This window comes from Asterias amurensis, chromosome 13, assembly GCF_032118995.1.
Source record: "Asterias amurensis chromosome 13, ASM3211899v1".
Taxonomy (NCBI): domain Eukaryota; kingdom Metazoa; phylum Echinodermata; class Asteroidea; order Forcipulatida; family Asteriidae; genus Asterias; species Asterias amurensis.
Window position 1 is genome coordinate 21150368 of NC_092660.1, and position 17810 is coordinate 21168177.

Below are 17810 nucleotides of genomic sequence, written 5' to 3' on the forward strand. Positions count from 1 at the left end.
GTTCTAAGAATTGAATTCTTTATCAGATTTACTTATCCTCGTACTGCCTATATTTTTCATATTCATCCACTTTTCATATATCAAACTCAGAGCTGGCAAATTGTGTGGGCTGACAACCAAATTTTACTTATCAACAGTTTGGTGCAGATATAGGGAAGATACTGACCTCTGGATGGAAAATTTCCATCCATCCAAGTTAAAAGTTTTACCCAGCCCGTTATTGCCCATATTCATAAAGCTGCTTAAAGGGAAGGTACACGTTTGGTAATTCAAAACAAACATTAACTTAAAAACTGACTTGGTAATGAGCATTGGGGAGCTGTTGATAGTGTAAAACATTGTGAGAAACGGTTCCCTCTGAAGTAGCATAGATTTTGAGAAAGAAGTAATTTCTCACTAAAATTATGAAAGACTTCTAGCTAGAAGTCTTTTATTCCTATCTGAAAGCACACAAATTAGTCCAACAAGGGCGTTTTTTCTCTCATCATTTTCTGGCAACTTCAACGACTAATTTAGCTCAAATGTTCACAGACTTGTTATTTTATGCTTATGTTGGGATACACCAAGTGAGAAGACCGGGCTTTGACATTTACCAAACACGTACCTATCCTTTAAGCTCTTTGAAAACAATACCATCAATTGGGCTTTTTTTTTAAGTACATGTACTTAATAAAAGTACACTTTTTCGTACACATTATTACATTGTTAGGTTTCCACCATTGAACTAATACTGATGATGTTAGCGCTACAGCTTCCATTTACCAGTGTATGCAGTGACAACCAATATTTATCAGATAATAATTAATATAAAATATTTCTCTAGATTTTTAAAAGTTAAATTTTGACTTGATTTTCAATAACGAATGAACCTTAAGTCGAACATGTGTAGTTGAAGTGACAGTTCATTTTATTCATTAACAATATAATGCAAACTAAATATAAAATTTACTAAAGATAACTATTTTTTTATTACATTCAGGTGCCTTTATATACAATCTTAACTGTCATCGATTTAATCTAGGCCTAATGTCTTTGCCTTTGTGCTCCTTATAAGAATGTCTTACATAAAGATTAACAAATATAATGTGAAATTGTCACAAAACACATTAAAGGCAGTAGACACTATGGGTAATTGTCAAAGACTAGCCTTCACAGTTGGTGTATCTCAACATATGCATAAAATAACAAACCTGTGAAAATTTGAGCTCAATCGGTCATCGAAGTTGTGAGATAATAATCATAGAAAATTAACCCTTGTCACACAAAGTTGTGTGCGTTTAGATGATTGATTTCGAGCCCTCAAGTTCTAAATCTGAGGTCTCGAAATCAAATTCGTGGAAAATTATTTCTGCCTTGAAAACTATGGCGCTTCAGAGGAAGCCGTTTCTCACATTGTTTTGTACTATCAACCTCTCCCCATTACTCGTAACCAGTAAAGGTTTTATGCCAATAACTATTTTGAGTAATTACCAATAGTGTCCACTGCCTTTCAGACATGTAGGTACTAATCTTGAACTCAAAGTAAGTTTTGAAACTTTGCATGGTGGGAGTGTAACTAGGTAAGGTTTGTGGTTTGTGAGCCGCGTTGGGTCTGAAAAGAAACTGTTGGTTGACAACTCATTGTTCAATCAGTATGCTCAAATCTTCCCCTAAAGATGATCAGAACATATCGATCTAGACATTGAGTTGTTAACCATCGGTTCGTTTAGAACCAACAACACGAAAACAATTTAAACATGGTTCTACTGCAGACCTTACTTATCTTGAGCTATTTAATACCTTTTTCTTTTCGCGTAGAAAAGAAAAATCTGTTTGTTTTTAAAGGCTGTGCATTTACAATCAATTTACTATGTAAAACAGCTGCTAAACTTCAATTTGGTTGTAACTTTTTAAAACAAATAAATGCAAACCCTTTGCTTTTGAGTTGCTACTTCAATGAAAACTGGCACAGGAATTTATTTATTCAACTTTTGACTTTATATTACTGGGTCAAATGTGGCAATTTAAATTCATTTAGGAACTTTGCAAAAGCCCCCACAGCAAAATCCCAGGGCACTACTGCAATTGATGTTGGTACCCTGGGTTATTTTGAGGCCTGCTTGTAGATAAATTCGTTCACATACATGTACATGTTGTAACTTTATACCCAGTGTTTCCGCCATTACTTGGATGGAAATGCATCCAGTGTTATTTATTTCATCACAGCCTTTACAGACATTAAAGCCATTGGACCCTTTCGGTACAGAAAAAAAAAAAAAAGTTCACAGATTTACAAATATTATACAGGGTTTACAGAAGGTAGTGGTGAAATACTTCTCTTGAAATATTATTCCATGAAATGCTTTACTTTTTGAGAAAACAGTAAAACAATATCAATTCTCGTTAACGAGAATTACAGATTTATTTTAAACACATGTCATGACACAGCGAAACGCGAGGATACAAGGGTGGGTTTTCCCATTATTTTCTCCCGACTCCGATGACCAATTGAGCCAAAATTTTCACAGGTTTGTTATTTGATATAGAAGTTGTGATACACGAAGTGTGGGCCTTGGACAATACTGTTTACCGAAAGGGTCCAATGGCTTTAATTGATGATGATGCAAAAATTAAACAAAATGGTTTCATGATACATGTATGTGTACTTCATGTAGATGAAATGCATCCCTGTAAAGGCAGATACAACAGTTGCAGGTTGTTTTTATTTCTGTCAGTTAGCACGGGTCTTTACTTTTTCAGGTTTAGGATATCGTATTAGTGCAAATTTAAATTATTGGTACAATTATAAATATTTATGCCAAAAATAGTTCATAGCCAGACGTTTTTACCCCTAGCAGAATCTTTCTGTATAGGATAATGCTTGAGGTGCACACCAATAGTGTCCAGTGTCTTTGAGAACTGCTTAAATGACTGTTGAGGTTAACTATAAAAAAAATAACACCTCGGCTAAGTAATAGTTTAACAAATGTAGCTGTTCACTTGTAGATTAAGTTCTAATTACAATTTTGTAATACTAAGCTGTGTTAAAAACAAAATGTGATTTATGGCGTCCTTGAAGTTATTTACTTCATTCTTTTACTCTATCTTGACAGTTTCACCTGTTTGCACAATGGGTAAATAGTATACACATATTGACTGGCAATGAGGTAACTAGTGTACTTCTATTCCCCCGAAGTACTTTGAGTGATCAGAAGAGCGACCTATTTCCCGAGGCCAAAGGCCAAGGGAAATGGGTCGCTCTTCTGGTCACAGGCCCGATGGGGAATAGACGTACACTAGTTATCGAGTTATGTCAGTCAATATGTGTTTTATAACACAGCTCAGTCTTAAAATGTCAAATAAGAACAGAAAAGGGAATTTTGTAGTTTGTTCACGGTTCAAGTCAAGAGAGGGCGCTGTAACCGCGGGCACTATTTGCAAAGACTAGTGCCCGCTCTGATACTATTCCCACAAAACACGCGCGCACGATCACTAGCCTATATTAGTTCATCCAATGTGACCGTTTTTCAGCCAACCAGAATACAGAATAAGCAAGAGGTGTGTTATAATTGTACCTATCGTGCCATTCGTGCAGAATAATGGAGCGATTTAACAATAGCATGATGGCGTCATAGGTTTGGATTAATTAAGGATAAATGAACATTCAGGTCAAAACGTCAGGCTATTAGAACTATTTTTAGTACTTATAACATGGGTCATTTTGATTTGTAAGCAGTTCGTAACAGCTTATTCTAATGTTTTCATCAATATTGAAGAATTAGAAAAAAGAATGATTATTTGTAATAAGCATGTGTATTATATGTAAATCTTTCATATTTGCAAATAACTAAAAAGATTGACTTTAAAGATTGACTTAAAAGATTTGCTTTAAATAATTTTTGGATAAAACTGTATTCAGCTATATAATTTATTGATTACTTTTTAATTGAAACATTGGACTAGAATTTGGTGTGGTGTGAATAATATTTTCTCTTCCATTGTCCATTAAAAATATATTATTTTACTTGGCTTATTGCTACAATCAGCTTCTTTCTTTCTTGTGGTTATATCAGTTCAAACTAGGAAACTATCACGAGATGGTTTAGTGAATTAACAGGAAACATTGCGTTGTGCCTTTCCTAAACCAACCTTCTTTCTTTCTTGTAGTCAGGTAGTTATATCAAGTCAAACTAGGAAACTATCACCAGGTGGATTAGTGAATTAACAGGAAACATTGCGTTGTGCCTTTCCTAAACCAACCTTCTTTCTTTCTTGTAGTCAGGTAGTTATATCAAGTCAAACTAGGAAACTATCACCAGGTGGATTAGTGAATTAACAGGAAACATTGCGTTGTGCCTTTCCTAAACCAACCTTCTTTCTTTCTTGTAGTCAGGTAGTTATATCAAGTCAAACTAGGAAACTATCACCAGGTGGATTAGTGAATTAACAGGAAACATTGCGTTGTGCCTTTCCTAAACCAACCTTCTTTCTTTCTTGTAGTCAGGTAGTTATATCAAGTCAAACTAGGAAACTATCACCAGGTGGATTAGTGAATTAACAGGAAACATTGCGTTGTGCCTTTCCTAAACCAACCTTCTTTCTTTCTTGTAGTCAGGTAGTTATATCAAGTCAAACTAGGAAACTATCGCCAGGTGGATTAGTGAATTAACAGGAAACATTGCGTTGTGCCTTTCCTAAACCAACCTTCTTTCTTTCTTGTAGTCGGGTAGTTATATCAAGTCAAGCTAGGAAACTATCACCAGGTGGATTAGTGAATTAACAGGAAACATTGCGTTGTGCCTTTCCTAAACCAACCTCTGTCAATGATTGGAGCATGTTTGTGGGTAGCAGGTTTGTCTATTGAGACTGAGGATTTTAAGAGAAGGATGAATCATATTGAGTGAGTAAGTGGATGACCCAGGCACAATTTAATTGAAAACATTGGGAGAACAATGAGAAATTCACGATATATTACAGGGTCAACAAATGTACATGTATGCCATTGTGTATGTGGCTGACATTGGGAAAACCTCGCACCTGAGAAAGCCATACAGTCTCTACACGTGTATGAATGGCTACACCCCTACATGTATGTTTCGACATCATGCCTATGTTTCGACATCATGCCTATGTTTCGACATCATGCCTATGTTTTGACATCATGCCTATGTTTTGACATCATGCCTATGTTTCAACATCATGCCTATGTTTCGACATCATGCCTATGTTTCAACATCATGCCTATGTTTCAACATCATGCCTATTTTTCAACATCATGCCTATGTTTCGACATCATGCCTATGTTTTGACATCATGCCTATGTTTCAACATCACGCCTATGTTTCAACATCATGCCTATGTTTCAACATCATGCCTATGTTTCGACGTCCCGTCTTTGTTTCGACATCATGCCTATGTTTCGACATCATGCCTATGTTTCAACATTATGCCTATGTTTCAACATCATGCCTATGTTTCAACATCATGCCTATGTTTCGGCGTCCCGTCTTTGTTTCGACATCAAGCCTATGTTTCTTAAACGTTTACTCACTCTAACCCTTTCCCAACCATATAAATCATCAGGTTGTAGTGGGACATACATCCAAAATCCAATACTAGTTAGTATTTTCCTTAACAATAAAGCGCTGGATTGTTAGAGTTTACGTTTACCACCTGTTGCTGATGAATGTTGGCTAAGCTTTCTCTTTAAGTCATTGACAGTTTGTTTTAGATGAGCAACTTCTCTTTCTGAAGCTGCCTGGGCATTCAACATTTTCTGAAATGGAGAGAAATAAAATAGAGATCAAAATCAAGAAATTCAGATCTGGTTATTGGTGTAACTTGATGAAGTTCCATCACTTATTTAGAACCGTTTGTAAAAAGAAAAAAAAAAAAAGAGTTAGTCATAGGATTTCCTTCAGATATAAAAAAAACTAAAACTGTTTGCTACATGTATGACATGAATCTGAACATTGCCTCCAATGACGTGAATGATGCCACTCCCTTATGTAATGGAGGGGGCATGGAGTGGGCAAAAGCTGCTGTGTAAAACCTTTGTTTATGTCACTGATTAGCCGGAGTGCCTGCTCCCCAAACATAACATTACAATTTAATAATAAAAAAAATTTAAGAAAATGTTCTGCAGGTCCCCATAGTAAAAAAAAAAAAAAATTTGAGCCAAGATGTAGTAAACTATTGCACTAGAAAAAGACAGAGTAACAATTTCTCACCTCTCTGAAGATATGACTGCCGACAGAAGCCGGTTTTTCATTTCGTTGGATAGTTCTTGTGTTAGCACTCTGTAGTTTTAACAGTTTGGCATCGTACTGTAAAACAAATAAAACAAAAACAAAACGAGACTCTTAAAGGCAGTAGACACTATTGGTAATTGTCAAAGACTAGCCTTCACAGTTGGTGTATCTCAACATATGCATAAAATAACAAACCGGTGAAAATTTGAGCTAAATCGGTCATCGAAGTTGCGAGCTAATAATGAAAGAAAAAAAACCTTTTCACGCGAAGTTGTGTGCGTTTAGATGGTTGATTTCGAGACCTCCAGTTTTAAATCTGAGGTCTCGAAATCAAGTTCGTGGAAACCTATTTCTTTCTTGAAAAATATGGCACTTCAGAGGGAACCGTTTCTCACAATGTTTTATACCATCAACCTTTCCCCATTACTCATCACCAAGAAAGGTTTTATGCCAATAGTTATTTTGAGTAATTACGGGGAGTGTCCACTGACTTTATAAGAGTTGTAAAGAACCAGAGTGTAACATTTATTACCTAAAATTAAACCATTTCCTTTATACCTCCAATCTCAACTTGACAATCCCAGTCTGGTGACCCTTCTCAGCTTCAGCAATTTGCTTCTTAAGTTGTTTATTCTCAGCTGACTTAACTCGAACTTCTTTCTCCATAGCTGTGAGCTCTTTTGCCTCTGAGGAAATCAACAATTGAAAGAGTAAAGCACAACATTTATAATATGACTAACAACTTGTTTTTACCATTTCACCAATGTGTATTATTTAAAGTACTCTATACTCTGTACTTTCCAAATTTCTGTGTAAAATATCCACTGGAAAATCACTCGGGCGGGATTTGGGTTGACACACAAACTTTGCATGGCAAGAGGCAGTAAAAATCTTGAGGGTGTCATCCAACGGCCCATTAAACAAATTAACATCTACTAAGATGATATAGCTCTGTAAGGCATGATGGGTAACTCTTTGATGTTTTTGAGGCAAAGGTTGTTGTCTTGATGGCTTTGTCTTACTCTAACTGTGTCTTTAAATCTTTCAGTTGTCATTTTATTTGTTTCAAGATGTTTTGAAGGTAACATGGAGATCTTTGAAAAATTTCATGAAATAAGAAGAAATCCTGAAAATTCACAGGACTTCATGTATTTTATTTTATTGATAATGGGAAAGGTGGCAGGGGTCTAAAATTTGTTAACCGAATCAGTGCTGTAAATTGACAATTTAAATTAAGTGAATTGACTAAAATGGGCTACAGATTGTAAGAATTACGTAAATGATCTGACTTAGCATAATGGCCTGTTGATGAGTTTCCTCTATCTGGCATGTGTGTTCAGCGTGGACTTCTTCTAGTTGTCTCTCTACTGTAGTAATAGTTTCTTTACATTCCTATAAATATCACAAGTAGGTAACTCATTATACTTTGTATTTTATTCCGAAACTGGAACAGACCCCATAACCCTGCTGAGGGTTTCTGTATAATAATAAATTACAGTTTGTGAGGAAGTCGCACAGAAAGCTAGGAGTGTTAACTTTTAAACAAAAACATACATTTGTAATGCACCATTTACCACACAGTTTTATTTCTTTTTAAAATGGTAAATAAACAGAAATTTTGCAACACACCTTAAGCTTCATCACAATAGTTCAACAAACAAATTTATACCTATGTTTCCTGCCAAGATAATGATGGAACTACTTCAGTTCAGAGATTTAGCTTCTAAAAACTCATTTTACTTTTGGGAAATTCTAAATTTGCACCAGGGAAAAAGAACATTGTGTTTTACCTTTCACTGATGTATCATTATACTGATAATGTGCTTTGCCAAATAGAGCAGATTATCAGTCACAAATTTGACATTCGACATAGTTTTGCTGGTAACTTTACTCTGGTAGGCAATACACACTGTAGTTTTGTTGTGCTGAGCTTTTTTGTGCATCCCAACCATAACCCAGTTCAACCTGGCAATGATGTTTCATATATCAAAGCAAAAGTCATAGAACACAAACATTATCGTGCTTTGCAACATAGAACAGAATACCAGTCAGAAATTGTATATGTGATTTGGTAATTTTGCTGGTAACTTAATCATGTTTATTCTGGTAGGCATGTAGTTTTGGCGTGCTGAGCTGTCTTCGTGTGTGGAACTGGGTCCAGTCACCACTGCGCTTTTACCCTTATAAGAATCAGACAGTTGCATCGGTTGCATCAAGATTTATTTTGCTCATCTCTTCAGTAGAGCCTCGCTCTTCAACTAGCAACTATCCCAAATATATTAATGGTAATTTTGGCTGACAACAGCTCGTCAACCCTTCCATGGCAAAACACTGAGCCTAACTTGATCAACAATGACATTAATTGAGAAAAGCAAATACAGAGAGAAGCTGTTTTGCCATAAAACGTGACTAGAGTATAAGAAGAGACCGATCGGTTGACCCATTTCACCTGAGGTCATCAGCAGAAAAATCTTGAATGCGCCATACTGGGCCCAATTTCATAGAGCTGCTTAAGCACAAAATTTTGCTTAAGCAAAAAAATCCTTGCTTAGTAAAATCAGATTACCGACCAAGACTCCATTCAATTGTTATGCTAAGTAAACAACAGCTAAATACCAGTCACGAGCAATGTATATGGCATGAAATTTTGGCCAGTAACATGTGTAAAACAAGCGAGCTAATTTCGTGCTTAAGCAAATTTTGTGCTTAAGCAGCTCTATGAAATTGGCCCCTGGTGGGCAATTTCACTGTGCGTTTTTATATATAACTCTATGCTGCGCGTCATGCAGTAAAGTGTGCATTTTAGGCGACGCGGCGTTAATACACGTAAACCTAACTGCCAACGAGCGTGGCATTGTTCGCTGTGTGTGATGCGCGTGCAAGGGATCAATAGGCACTTTATTTTAGTATTTACATCAAAGTATGCCTTTGAAACTTTGAAATTGGAAACAAAAATCCCCTCAATTAACCCAAAATAATGTTGTGACATTTTAAGTTAGGTCTGTTTTGCCATGATTGTAACTAGCGGGATGCCGCGCGGCTAGATGAGGAGGATTCTAGTATACAAATGCTGTAAAAGGTAATGTGGGGGCAAGGGAGGTATTCTTACAGGTAATAATCATTTCGTAGGATTGGATACGAAATTGTATTTATGATCGGTATGGAAATTTGTCATTAATGTTGTATTTTGACAAAAATTAATTGTTGAGCGTGCACAACCCAGTTGTGAAACGTCGCGACGCGTCGCCTCCTCTCCTCACCTTCTCTCTTGCGTTCCCCAACTTAAGGAATTGGTGTTTGTTGCTGGAATTGAGCTTTAATATTGGGGATGGGTATACTTGGCAATGATGGTACTTGGCATGATATGTAGGGTATTTCGTAATATTTTAGTGTTGATCGAGCGGGCCAACGGCTTATCCGTAATGTGGATTATGTTTCGCCTCTTTTACGCATAGTTTTAATTCATTCGGCTTTTGTCATTGTGTCAATTTTATCCACTGCATTGAGTATTTCCCAGCTAAGATGTCTGATGTAAGGGTAATAATTCTTAGTCGAGTACAAATATAGCACGTACACTGCTCCAATGACACACTTATTTTATTGTTTTGAGCACATTTGGTACAGTTACACTTGGCAAAATGTACATCCTGAGTCCCGCCCAAACTGCTTTCAATATAGTTACGAACTTATGAAACATTTGCCTTGTTATTTTGAGGGTCTGTACATCCAGTTTTTATGGTGGCCCTGAAGGGACATCGCATATCGCAAACGTGTGCGCATACGTATGCAATGTCGTGAAACAATTCGCGAATATGTGCGCACACGTATGCAATGTCGTGAAACAATTCGCGAATATGTGCGCACACGTATGCAATGTCGTGAAACAAATCGCGAATATGTGCGCACACATATGCAATCTCGTGAACCAAATCGTGAATATGTGCGCACACGTATGCAATTTCGTGAACCAAATCGTGAATATGTGCGCACACGAATGCGATTTGTTTTGCAATGTCGTGAATTTTATTGCATACCATGTTGCATACCATTAAGATGATGTCATAGTTGTGGATAATTTGTTACCGATCTAGGGAGTACTGTGGCGCTACATCAAGCTCCCTCTGTAAAGCATGTGCGCCAAAATTGGTTCACCAACATGATCAAGCAGCAGGAAGTTGCAACTTTGATGGTACTCGTTGTGGCTGCATGTTTAATCGAGTTGTTGAATAACGGTAATCACGACTCGGCTAAGCATTCAAAAGTTGCGCCTTTACACATAGTCACACTAGTCGCCCAAGCTTAGTCACCCAAGCTTAGTCGCCCAAGCTTAGTCGCCCAACCTTAGTCGCCCAAGCTTAGTCGCCCAAGCTTAGTCGCCCAAGCTTAGTCGCCCAAGCTTAGTCGCCCAAGCTTAGTCGCCCAAGCTTAGTCGCCCAAGCTTAGTTGCCCAAGCTTAGTCATAACCCTCTATTTGCTGTCTCTTCAGTGTAAGGAGATTTGACAGGGCAATACATATCTATGTACCTCTTTCACAGCATCAATGTCCTCTTTAATTCTCTGAATTGTTTCCTTGAGTTGCTTGTTCTCATCTGTCAAGAAAAAAAGAGATGATTGGTTCATCTTTCCTCACTAGTGACAAACTGGAGAAAGAAACAAATTTGGAAGGTCATTTTGGTGTTTTAAATCATTTTAGGTGGTGGTGCGAGGGCGGTCGGGGGGGGGGGGGGGATGGGGGGCAGAGGTCTGAGCATTTGTAACCACTTGCCCTACAACTACCCCCCCCCTCTAGTTATAACCATACAACATTACTACAGTCACTAGAACCACAAACAACTTCATTTCCGTATCAACAACAATTGCTATTTTTTCAGAACTTTTTTCTATTAAGTAAAAATAGTCTGGAAAAAACATATTTTTGTTTTTTTTGTGTTTGACAAAAAAATATCATCTAGAGATTGATTATTAAAAACAACTACACAAAACTCTTAGAAGTAAATACTGAACTTTTCTTGGTCACACTGTCCTGAAGGCAAGATATAATCTAAGAAGTAAATACTGACCTTCTAGATTGCATTTCTTAGTCACACTGTCCTGAAGGCCAGATATAATCTAAGAAGTAAATATACTGACCTTGTAGATTGCATTTCTTAGTCACACTGTCCTGAAGGCCAGATATAATCTAAGAAGTAAATACTGACCTTCTAGATTGCATTTCTTATTAGTCACACTGTCCTGAAGGCCAGATATAATCTAAGAAGTAAATATACTGACCTTCTAGATTGCATTTCTTAGTCACACTGTCCTGAAGGCCAGATATAATCTAAGAAGTAAATATACTGACCTTCTAGATTGCATTTCTTATTAGTCACACTGTCCTGAAGGCCAGATATAATCTAAGAAGTAAATATACTGACCTTCTAGATTGCATTTCTTAGTCACACTGTCCTGAAGGCCAGATATAATCTAAGAAGTAAATATACTGACCTTCTAGATTGCATTTCTTATTAGTCACACTGTCCTGAAGGCCAGATATAATCTAAGAAGTAAATATACTGACCTTCTAGATTGCATTTCTTAGTCACACTGTCCTGAAGGCCAGATATAATCTAAGAAGTAAATATACTGACCTTCTAGATTGCATTTCTTATTAGTCACACTGTCCTGAAGGCCAGATATAATCTAAGAAGTAAATATACTGACCTTCTAGATTGCATTTCTTAGTCACACTGTCCTGAAGGCCAGATATAATCTAAGAAGTAAATATACTGACCTTCTAGATTGCATTTCTTATTAGTCACACTGTCCTGAAGGCCAGATATAAACTAAGAAGTAAATATACTGACCTTCTAGATTGCATTTCTTAGTCACACTGTCCTGAAGGCCAGATATAATCTAAGAAGTAATTATACTGACCTTCTAGATTGCATTTCTTATTAGTCACACTGTCCTGAAAGCCAGATATAATCTAAGAAGTAAATATACTGACCTTCTAGATTGCATTTCTTAGTCACACTGTCCTGAAGGCCAGATATAATCTAAGAAGTAAATATACTGACCTTCTAGATTGCATTTCTTATTAGTCACACTGTCCTGAAGGCCAGATATAATCTAAGAAGTAAATACTGACCTTGTAGATTGCATTTCTTATTAGTCACACTGTCCTGAAGGCCAGATATAATCTAAGAAGTAAATATACTGACCTTCTAGATTGCATTTCTTATTAGTCACACTGTCCTGAAGGCCAGATATAATCTAAGAAGTAAATATACTGACCTTCTAGATTGCATTTCTTAGTCACACTGTCCTGAAGGCCAGATATAATCTAAGAAGTAAATATACTGACCTTCTAGATTGCATTTCTTATTAGTCACACTGTCCTGAAGGCCAGATATAATCTAAGAAGTAAATATACTGACCTTCTAGATTGCATTTCTTATTAGTCACACTGTCCTGAAGGCCAGATATAATCTAAGAAGTAAATATACTGACCTTCTAGATTGCATTTCTTAGTCACACTGTCCTGAAGGCCAGATATAATCTAAGAAGTAAATATACTGACCTTCTAGATTACATTTCTTATTAGTCACACTGTCCTGAAGGCCAGATATAATCTAAGAAGTAAATATACTGACCTTCTGGATTGCATTTCTTAGTCACACTGTCCTGAAGGCCAGATATAATCTAAGAAGTAAATATACTGCTGACCTTCTAGATTGCATTTCTTATTAGTCACACTGTCCTGAAGGCCAGATATAATCTAAGAAGTAAATATACTGACCTTCTAGATTGCATTTCTTAGTCACACTGTCCTGAAGGCAAGATATAATCTCACGCAGCTGATTCAACTCTGAAAAATAACAACATTTATAAATAAAGACATTTTATATACAAACTTGCTTTATTACTCTCCTGTTGTATTCACATTATTCCTCAATAAATTAGTATTGTAACCGTGAACAATGAAAAACAAAATAAATACATCACATAAACAACTGTTTACAATAAAACAAGAAACAAATTAAAAAAGTATACAAAGGCCTAAATGAAAATACATGCATAATTCCCATTTACTCCTTCATGAAGAGAAACAATTAGATAGATCGTATAATTAAAGTGCGCCTTCTGTCAGTGTAGTGTATGCAGACACTAAGTGATCCGTTTATAGAATAGGATGTCATTGTTTCATGCGAGATCTTGTTGTACGAGAGCTCTGTTGTTTTGCTTGTTTTAACCACGTGAATAGAACCCAAGTATTGACGACGTAAGAACACAATCAGTCAGTGCTGCTTCTCTTTATGTTGAATTGTATAGTCCCCAAAGCATCCTAATTGAAACATCACACATACTCTTCATGTAGTCAACTGGCAAGCAATTTCAGGTTTTAACATGGGAGGAAAAGGGAAGTAAAACTCGTTCAAAATGCAAGGCTCTGGTGGCTGGGTTCAAACTGGCTACCAAGGTAAAAGGCAGGAACAGAAACCACCGAGCCAACCCGACCTAATTCTAAAGGTTTTGCCAAGTGAGGACACCACACAAGTAGTGTCATGGGTGGGATTAAAACCCCCACTCTGATAACTCTGATGTTCATAGCACTGATACCACCTTGCTTCTACTCACCATCTTGTGAGCTGTATTCTCAAGTAGTGTCATGGGTGGGATTAAAACCCCCACTCTGATAACTCTGATGTTCATAGCACTGAGACCACCTTGCTTCTACTCACCATCTTGTGAGCTGTATTCTCAAGTAGTGTTATGGGTGGGATTAAAACCCCCACTCTGGTAACTCTGATATTCATAGCACTGATACCACCTTGCTTCTACTCACCATCTTGTGAGCTGTATTCTCAAGTAGTGTCATGGGTGGGATTAAAACCCCCACTCTGATAACTCTGATGTTCATAGCACTGAGACCACCTTGCTTCTACTCACCATCTTGTGAGCTGTATTCTCAAGTAGTGTTATGGGTGGGATTAAAACCCCCACTCTGGTAAATCTGATGTTCATAGCACTGATACCACCTTGCTTCTACTCACCATCTTGTGAGCTGTATTCTCAAGTAGTGTCATGTGTGGGATTAAAAACCCCACTCTTGTAACTCTGATGTTCATAGCACTGATGATACCACCTTGCTTCTACTAACCATCTTGTGAGCTGTATTCTCAAGTAGTGTCATTGGTGGGATTAAAACCCCCACTCTGATAACTCTGATGTTCATAGCACTGATACTACCTTGCTTCTACTCACCATCTTGTGAGCTGTATTCTCAAGTAGTGTCATGTGTGGGATTAAAAACCCCACTCATGTTCATAGCACTAATAATACCACCTTGCTTCTACTCACCATCTTGTGAGCTGTATTCTCAAGTAATGTCATGGTGGGATTAAAAAAAACCACTCTGATAACTCTGATGTTCATAGCACTGATACCACCTTGCTTCTACTCGCCATCTTGTGAGCTGTATTCTCAAGTAGTGTCATGTGTGGGATTAAAACCCCCACTCTGATAACTCTGATGTTCATAGCACTGATACCACCTTGCTTCTACTCACCATTTTGTGAGCTGTATTCTCAAGTAATGTCATGGTAGGATTAAAAAAAACCTATCTGATAACTCTGATGTTCATAGCACTAATGATACCACCTTGCTTCTACGCACCATCTTGTGAGCTGTATTCTCAAGTAGTGTCATGGGTGGGATTAAAACCCCCACTCTGGTAACTCTGATGTTCATAGCACTGAAACCACCTTGCTTCTACTCACCATCTTGTGAGCTGTATTCTCAAGTAGTGTCATGGGGGGATTGATAAACTCAATTTACAGGTGTTTTTTGCACTGAAACCACCTTGCTTCTACTCACCATCTTATGAGGGGTATTCTGAAGTATCATATGGGTGGGATTGATAAACTCAACTTATTTCTTGCACTGATACCGCCTTGCCTACTACTCACCACCTTTGAGTTAATCTCAAGTAGTGTCATGGGTGGTCTGGCATGATAATAAACTCAACCTACTGGCGTTTCTTGCACTGAAACCACCTTAGCCTACTACTCACCAACTTGTGAGGTATTCTCCGTCTTCTTATCCAGCTTAGCTTGGCTGGTCAGAGTCAAAATCTCCTCTCTCAATGTATTGTTTTGGAGAACTAAATCCTGATGTTTCTGAAATGATAGTATTTTGAAATAAATTAATCCTCTCATCGAATTATACATTTTAAATAATATAATTAATAATCTTTTCAAAAAATATAATCTTTAATTCTAAAAAGAGGTTTGTATGCCCATGGCAACCCCACTATTACCAATACTCACCCTTAATATCGATATTGCATTTCTAAAGGCTTCCTATTCGGGATATGGGTCGCAGAATGTTTTTTTAACTTTTGTTTAATTGTACTTCTAAGTTCTTTCTTGCTGTAAAAAATGAAAATCACACTTCAATTCATTTTAACAACAGTCAACATTAATATTTTATAAACTGGATAAACCTGTAGGTTTTGTTCACAGAAAACCATTGTGAAACATGGTCAGTTGAGTAACTAACTTATATTTATAACATTTTAACAATATTATTTGAGTTACTTATACTATAGGGTATTAGTACGAGATGTCCTCACTGCATGATGTGGGCGCTTACTATCACGATTCCCCTCTTACATGTAAGCGCCGAATTTCTGCGCTAGCCTTGGAAGCCTAGAATGCCTAGTAACTGGAAGTATGCACGCGCATAAGCCAAAATTGCCGCTAACCCATGAAATACGCTTGCCGTAAGCACAGAATTCCCTGCTTCCGTAAGCGCCGATTGTACAGTAACCAGAGCCATTAAGTTGGGCACAGGTGTATTGCGGCTGGATCCATTAAGTTATTCCATGTTATTTACAAATTTGAAAATAAGCCCGACCCGAGAGTGCGCTGTTCGTGACGTCAATCAAGGGGGGATGAATCGCATGCAGTGCCAACCCAAGATAGCGACGCTTGGCGCAAGTTAAAAACATGCCCTCAAAGTTGAAACAATTTTGTTTACGTTAGGCAAATGCTCCTTTAGGTTTGTTACCTCTTTCAGGTACCTTCTTCGACTTCCCCACTAGCTTGAAAAATTGTTGGGATGGCGTCATGTTTCAGAAAAGAACTTTTCTCTTCATGTCAAAATGTGTAGTGTATGCCGGATTCTCTAAACACGACGGCTAGAAGTGTTTGCTGCACAACGCTGGAAAAGGCTTTAGTTGTTTTGCTGCATCCAGCAGCAATTAATACACCTGGTCGTCATTGCCGGTAAAATGCATGAAAAAAACTTTTTTCGAAACGTACAAACTTAGGACTAGAACTTGATTGTATTTGCATTTGTGTGTTTGATGTTCGATCGAGGCAAAGTCTTTCTCGATTGACGTCACAAAAGGAGTAGGCGGAGTCACCCCCCACACAACTTTTTTTTTTTTTTTTTTTTTTTAACATATTAATCGTTAAAAACAGTCCCTAAAAAAATAGTTTATTGTTCAGAAACACTCTAATGTTTGAAGAAAAACAATTCTATTTCCAGGTGACTTTAATTGTTTATTCATATTCCACTCATCAAAACAAGCTTTATTTTGACAAAATACAACTTCCAGGTGACTTTTAGTATACGAGGTCACAAGGAGGGAATAAACTGCCAGGACCCCATACCCTGCGTAAGTTGTGTAATGTAAAGGCTGATTATGACATGACTAGAGACAATAGAGACAGTGTTTGAGTGGAAGTCACTTGAATGAAAGGAGAAGACACTAAGACAGGCCGTCAGTCTGTCAATGCTCTACAAGATACAGCACAACCAATGGCACCATCAATGCCTCCCATCATGTTCACCCGTTACCTGTCTCCAAATAACCAATGATCCCTCCAACAACAGATCATAACCCTTGTAAACTCCTGACCACCAGTATCACATGATCACTATATATAATATAGCTGCACTCGGCTTTATGAAAGTTCCTTCAACAGTCAACTCTGGAACCTGTTCCCAGTTATGGTGTTGGCCGCCCCTACCTTATCAGAGGCCATCAGTTAGGGGAGGAGTTGCATCAATCAATGCAAGTCTATTAATTATTATTTATAGACTAGGCCTACCCGCACTTTTTAGGCTTTAGTTACTATATAACTTAATAAGCAGCAGCCCAGTTTTTACTTGCACTTTGTATTTGTCTCTTTACTTACCCCGTACCAAGTCGTGAAATCTTTGGAAAGCAAATTGAGGTCTACCTGCCTACTTAGTCTACGTGAACTTGTATCCATGACTACTTCAAAACGGTTTTAATGACTCAACAAAATTGGGCAAATTAAATGAATGCAAATGACACCATTTCTGTCAAAACATTGGTTACGTTCAAGTGATTTCGTGCGTGGAGTCATTCGTTGAAAGTTTGGGTAACAAGAGAGGGCGCCAAACATACTGCGTGACGGCAACTTCTCGAATGCGTGTGATGGGGGGGAGCTTGCGCACTAATAATGTCCACGTCACTCAATGGGTGCGACTCGAAGAGTAGAGCAATAAAGTCTAATTGTTGTTTTAGGAAAAATTATTTTAACTTGTGGATGTTTGAAGTATTAT

General features: G+C 37.5%; 1 protein-coding gene across 1 annotated transcript; it reads right to left on the reverse strand.

Moving 5' to 3' along the window:
* Window positions 1-5616: 5616 nt before the first annotated feature.
* Window positions 5617-17599, reverse strand: LOC139945822 (uncharacterized). Its single transcript, XM_071943289.1, has 8 exons — window positions 17417-17599; window positions 15283-15388; window positions 13009-13077; window positions 10755-10819; window positions 7520-7622; window positions 6789-6916; window positions 6210-6305; window positions 5617-5755 (listed from the first exon to the last, which is right to left on the reverse strand). Exons 1-8 carry the CDS (start codon window positions 17492-17494, stop codon window positions 5633-5635), a joined length of 768 nt encoding a protein of 255 aa, XP_071799390.1. The 5' UTR covers window positions 17495-17599; the 3' UTR covers window positions 5617-5632.
* Between the last annotated feature and the right edge of the window lie 211 nt (window positions 17600-17810).

Bases quoted from the DNA above. Each gene is read 5' to 3' on its own strand.
- LOC139945822 (XM_071943289.1), bottom strand. From the start codon at position 17,494: ATGGATACAAGTTCACGTAGACTAAGTAGGCAGGTAGACCTCAATTTG. The intron at 15,389-17,416 runs GTAAGTAAAGAG...CTATCATTTCAG, and splicing joins ATTTCACGACTTGGTACGGG to AAACATCAGGATTTAGTTCT. The intron at 5,756-6,209 runs GTGAGAAATTGT...TCTCCATTTCAG, and splicing joins GCAGTCATATCTTCAGAGAG to AAAATGTTGAATGCCCAGGC.